The following is a 6,000-nucleotide window of genomic DNA, read 5'->3' as shown; positions in this document are numbered from 1 at the left end:
TTTTTTTTTTTTTTTTTTTTTTTTACCTTGGCTGCATCTTGGAGGCTCTGCATATGGATTCTGATCACCTGCCGCAGCTCCTCAGTCTCTCGTCCCAGTTCTGCCACTTGCTGAGACATCTTCTCTGTATAGTACACACTCCTAAGATGCTGTAACTTCTCAGACATTGCTTCCAGATCACTGTAAATTTCTTCAGATTCTTCTAGCAGGGTCTGAAGTGAATTGTCGTGACATTGTTAGGTGTATGGGCGTGGGGTGTAAGCCACCAACAGGGTATGGTGTAAAGAGCACCCATCTTGGGAGGGGTAGAGAGGACTAAGCTACAATTCACGCTCCCTGCATCCACACCCCTGCACCCGCTTCCACCTGGTAGTTACCCACTGTTTTCCCATTTCACAGAAAAATAAACAAAAATTCAGGACACTTTAACAGTTTACTGAAGCCACGTGCCCCTGTGCTCCACAGCGTGCTCAATCTCCCAGCTTCCAAGTCACAAAAACCTGGGAATTGTCCTGAATGCCATTCTCTCGTTCACTCTCATCCAACCACCTCCCAATCAAGAGTTCTAGCTCCCTCATAGGCCGTGACTTTGTCTTTTCTTTCTCCAAAGAGAGGACTTGCGTTTTCTACGGAGAGCAGTCTTGAGTATGGAAACCCTTCTGCTATGGTCTTACCGTCAGTAATCTGCTTTCTACTGGCTGTGGGGCTCCTTTTCTTACACTACCAGCCTGAACTTCTAACTTGCAGGTTTCAGTGACTTTAGGATAATGTCCACATTTGGAACAGGCTTTCATTGTTTCTGTCTTCCTAATCTCTCTGTTCTTATCACCGATCCCTCTTTCCAGCTTTCTAGGACATCAGAGTACCTGCACTCTTACTGCTAAGATTTTACCAAGATAATGTGCTTTTGTCTAAAGCAAATTCCACAAGTGGGCTGCAGTGCTTTTCAGGACTCAGCCCTGGGTCACCTTTCCCTAAGTAGCCTTGCCTATTTACTAATACAGGACATCTGGGTTGAATACTTCCTCTGCCCTCTCTCTCTCTCTGCACTGCTCATACTGCATTGGTAATGTGCTAAGAATAAAGGCCCTGGGTTTAATTCTGAGCATGGCAAAGACAAAGCAAAAAACAAAATAAAAACGGACTGTATTATACACAAATATTTACTGAGAAAAAACCAAGTATTTACTGAGAAATGTTATTTGACATTTAAACTGTCTTTAAAATTTCACTACAGTTTTATTTTTAATTAATTAATTAATTAATTTGGTACTGGGTATCAAACTCAGAACTACTGAGCTAAATCGCTGGCCCTCACTACAGTTTTAATACTAGATAAATTTTTCTTTTTACATTTTAGATTACAGCATTAGCAATGAGTTCAGAAAGTATGATCAAGTCAGTGTAGTAACATTTTTGACAATCATCATATAGTTTACTAATTATTTTCTCACATAAGTATAAGCGTCTAAAAAACAGTATTAACTCAACAGTTACAACTTTCCTTTTTCCTGAAGTGTTTATTTTTTATTTTTTACTGAGGTTGGACGCATTTTCACTGTTTACAAGTCAATTGGAAGGTAAGTCAGTCTGTCACTGTCTAAGCATATGTTGCACCAAACAATTGAAGTTGTTTAAGAAAGGTATCTTAGGAGTGGGGCCAAAGAATGATTAGAAAAAGAAGATTGTGAATGCATGGGAAATGTTAGGCACTGTCCAAGCTTTCCAGAAAGAGCACAGTACAGATTTGGTCTAGGACTCCGTCAAGTGGAATATAAAAGGATTAATTTAAAAGGTACACAGAAGTCATACAAGAGAGAAAATCCAAAATACTTGAGGATATCTGTGTAATCTAAAGAAAAGTCACTCTATATTTTGCTGCCAGATAACTAGCCTATTCGATGTCTGTATCTAATTCAAATCTCAATTATGAAAGCATGAAATAATTTCCTGGGTAGTACAAGCAAAGTAGAAGGAGTATTTTTGTCACATAACTTCAGAGGAAATGAAGTAACACGGCCACCATGTGATGTGGACCCGTTGTTTGTTCCAGCTGACGCTGACTTCCTGTGGACGGCTCACTGAGCCCTGGCACAAGGCTGAGGGGAAGGAGACACGGAACTCCTTGGGAGCACCTGCTTCTGCCAGATGTTTGGAAATACATGAAGCCATTTGATCCTCCTGAGTCTGACGTGGGACTACTGTTCACTCCCTTACCTTAGAAATGAGAAGGCAGAATAAAAAGAGGCAAAATACTTTGCTCCAAATCACACATCTCTCGGGTTGAGTGATGTGGAGCCTATAATCTTTCATGAATCACTTTAGAGAACTTCCTGCATATAATTGTTTCACAGAACTTGAAAAAAATAGTCATGTAGGGATGATTGTTTTTGGTCTTAAGGAAAAGGAGGTCTAGGGAAAATGGAAAGTATTATAGTAGTTTATACACAATCTCATAAAACATTATGGGTAGCTACTTTCTGTCAAGCCAGAACACTCAGGAATCTTTTGAACTGGTACCAACAAAAATTTCACATCACGACCTTCTAAATTTTGTGTCAGCCATATTGTTTTTTATTACTCTTTGCAAACTGTTCTTCCTAAAGTTACCTGATGCAAAATGTACTGTTCCCGAAGTTGGCTTGCAGAATTCCATGAAATATTTCCACGTACCAAGACTTTAGCTTTCTCAATCCATTTCAAAACCAACTCAAGCATTTCGTTGTATTCTTTTAAATGTGATGCTGCCTGAAAAATCATTAACATTCATGAATGTAAACTCTGTCTCCTGAGCTAGAAATCAGTCTTTGATCTCTCTGGATACAACAATCCCAGGGGTTGACCTGTGATATTGAAAGGGATCATGAAAACTCATTTCCCTGTTGAAGGGCCATCAAAGGTTTCCCAGTGACTTTAAGAGAAAAATCTAAGCTCTTAATATGCTTGAATAATTTCTCTTTACTTATTCTCCACTCTTATTTGATTTATCTATCTAGCTCCTTTCTAGTCCTTTGCCACAATCCACTGGATAAGGAGGTGACAGGTGGGGATCATAGCATGCCAGGTTTCAATATATATTGGTTACCAATTCCTGATTTTAATGTGACTCTGAGTATACAAATAATACTGAATCAATTTGTAAATTCAGATCTACAATCATATTATGGTTTAGGTCTGAAAGGACCCTCGAAAGTCTCATGAGTTCAGAAGCGGAGGTTTTAGAAGGTGAGGAGCTGTGGGAGTGTTGTCATCCATGGATGAATCCGTGGATGAGTTCATGGCTGACTGTGCTATTAGGTGGTAGGGCCTGGTCGGAAGAGGCGGACCTGGCAGGGTGCATTCTTGTCCCCAGCTCCTTCATTCTCTTTCTCTTGCTTCTTGGCTGTCGTGGATTAAACAGCTTTTCCTCCACAGCTTTTCCTCCCCATTCCCTTTTGCTACGTTGTTTCTTCTCTGGAACCAACCAAGCATGGACTGACTACTCTGCAAACTACAAACTAAAATAAATCTCTCCTCTCTGAAGATCTGGGTGTTGGGTATTTCATGCCAGGGGCAGGAAAGGACAGGAAGTAGCTAACACACTAATATTCTAGTGGTCCACTAAGCAAACACACACGCACGCACACCTTACTTGAAGGTGTCCAAATTTGTCTCACACCGATTTCATAAAACTTATTAATGGATGAGTATTCATTTTACAAAATACTCCAGTTTATGAACTATTTCCCCCTAGGTCCACTTGTATAACAATCTTTGTCAGTGAATTTATAATGTTATTAGCTATGAAATAAATACAGGTTTACCTATAAATCTTAGGAGCACAAGCATGGTATGAAATAAACCATCATTGCCAATATCATCCTTTTATTTATTTTCAGGAGAAAGGCAGACGCTTAAAATTTCTGCCTTCAAACATTTTGACCACTAGCTAGCCTGGAAAACAGACCTGATTGAGCTTGGAGAGCCGATTCTCAGCCTGACGAGTAGTCTGCTGCTGAAGCTCAGTGAGTTTTCCTATCTTCTTGGCCAAGGGCTTGCCCAGGTGGCCATGCTGTTCTGAGAATTTTTGTACTGCTGCATCCAACTCCATTAACTTTGAATTACAGCCATCTAATTCCTCTCCCAGGACCTAGATGGTCATCCAACAAAAGAACATTAGACTGTAGAAAATAAGTTTCTCTACATTTTCTATGATCAGGAGGGTTATATTTTACATATATTTTATAAAAGCCAAATATTACAAAACACAATTTTCTTTTGATGTATTTTTGTGTGTTTTGGATTGGAGAGGCAAAGCGGGGTACGTTGCAGTCCTGGTGTTTATTTCCTGAGTGAGAGGGCTCACGTTTTCCTTCTTCCCTACCTAAATAGACTACTCACTTAACTCATCAGTGGGGTTAACACAGATTCATTACCAAAACCATGACTCACTTTGGAATGTAGAAACTTATGTTTATGAGCTTGTCACCATTTAATCTTTTCATACACTGTCATTGACATTTACATTAGCATTTATGAATACATTTCATGATTAATGTAATTATGTAAATAGGGCTCATGCTATCACCAGCACATTTATGAATGTCCTTACTGCTTTTACTGCTGGGTCTTAGTGAAGTTTGCAAAGAAAGTTTTTTTTTCTCTATCCCCAAATAAAACTGACTCCTTCCTCCTTACCTTTTGAGCAGTTTTAGCTTGAACTAAATTATCAGTTTTTGCTTTCAGCTTCGTTAAAATTGTAGTGAGATCTTTGGCCACTTTCTGAATTTGCCGGCTGAATTCCTGGCTCGTGGCCTTGCTCTGCTCAATTTCCTTTACTTTTTCTTGGATCTAAATAATCAGTGACAACATCAAAACCAACAATCGTTAACACTGGATAACAGGCACTAAAATCTCAAATGATGTTGACTAAAGGCATTTTAGTGGACAGCGCTGTTTTGACACTGATGAGTCAAAGCAGCTGTAAGCTCCCTGGCTGCTGAGGCAGCCTTACTTACCACTGTCCCTACACACTTCCTTCTGCTGTTGGCCCATCCAGAAAACAACCGGCATATGTACCATGATTCATTTATCAAATATTTACAAAATATTTTAGTATATGGAAGCCTACACAGACAGCTGAATCCCACCTTCTCTACTTACTTTGTCACCTTGAGTGTACAAATTCCTTTTTAGGTTTTGCTTTGCCCGAATAGAAGAGAAAACCTCCCACCAGAGAGTTGGAGGCACAGGCATTTGTTTCCAAGCAGCTTTTTGTAATTGTCTGTTAATGATTTGCTAACTCTTTCCTTAACTTTCCGATTACATCACAAAAGGAGAGCTAACAAATATGAGGTGCATCCAAGGGGAAGGAAAGTGAAAAGGATGAATTGACATCTACCAGATTTCTAATGTGCTAGGTCTGATTTGATAGCAAACTTTCATATATTTGTTTAAAATAAACTGAAAACAAGATGATAAAGAGGAGAAAGATTTTCTTTCTTTATCTACGTGAAAGGCTGTTAAAAAATTCTTTTGTAGGGAGGACACACACTATTAAAACAGTACTTTGTTGGCTTATAGCACCTTGAATTGAAAGCCAAAGTAACTGAAATGCATATGAATAACTGCATTATAGGAAATCATAGCCAGAGACAAAGATAATCTAAATTTGAATATTTTAAAAAAAGATTTAACTTCTTGATGGACCTTCCAATATCTAAGACTAAAAATGGTATATATAATAATTAAAGTACAATATAGTATATATTATTCTAAATCAAAATCATGGTACAGTACAGTCATATTTTGATGAGATTTTTTTAAAAACACTTTTGTCTTCCTTTGAAGAGTCTAAAGAGTACAGCATTATGTGTATGAATTTTATAATGTGTATTTTCCATTTCTGGCCCAGGTTTCAAATTAGTCTGTAATATCTCTTTTTCCCAGATAGAATAGTTTTAAATAAATTTTAATGGCTTTGGAATTTAGCCACCCAGACAGTCCTAAAAATTCACTATT

General features: G+C 38.4%; 1 protein-coding gene across 1 annotated transcript in view; it reads right to left on the bottom strand.

Annotated features, from left to right (window-relative positions):
- Window positions 1–6,000, bottom strand: part of LOC104865393 (nesprin-1) — a 176,103-nt gene that overhangs the window by 157,071 nt on the left and 13,032 nt on the right. The window contains exons 9-12 of the mRNA XM_033763163.1: window positions 4,678–4,830; window positions 3,947–4,129; window positions 2,611–2,748; window positions 27–212 (exon numbers count right to left, since the gene is read on the bottom strand). Of these exons, the coding sequence (XP_033619054.1) occupies window positions 27–212; window positions 2,611–2,748; window positions 3,947–4,129; window positions 4,678–4,830 (660 nt within the window). The remainder of the gene's footprint in view (window positions 1–26; window positions 213–2,610; window positions 2,749–3,946; window positions 4,130–4,677; window positions 4,831–6,000) is intronic.

The sequence above is a fragment of the Fukomys damarensis genome, unplaced genomic scaffold (genome assembly GCF_012274545.1).
Source record: "Fukomys damarensis isolate Sample0158 unplaced genomic scaffold, DMR_v1.0_HiC HiC_scaffold_14, whole genome shotgun sequence".
NCBI lineage: Eukaryota > Metazoa > Chordata > Mammalia > Rodentia > Bathyergidae > Fukomys > Fukomys damarensis.
The sequence above is the reverse complement of the archived record's forward strand: the minus strand, read 5'-3'. Positions and strand labels throughout refer to the sequence as shown.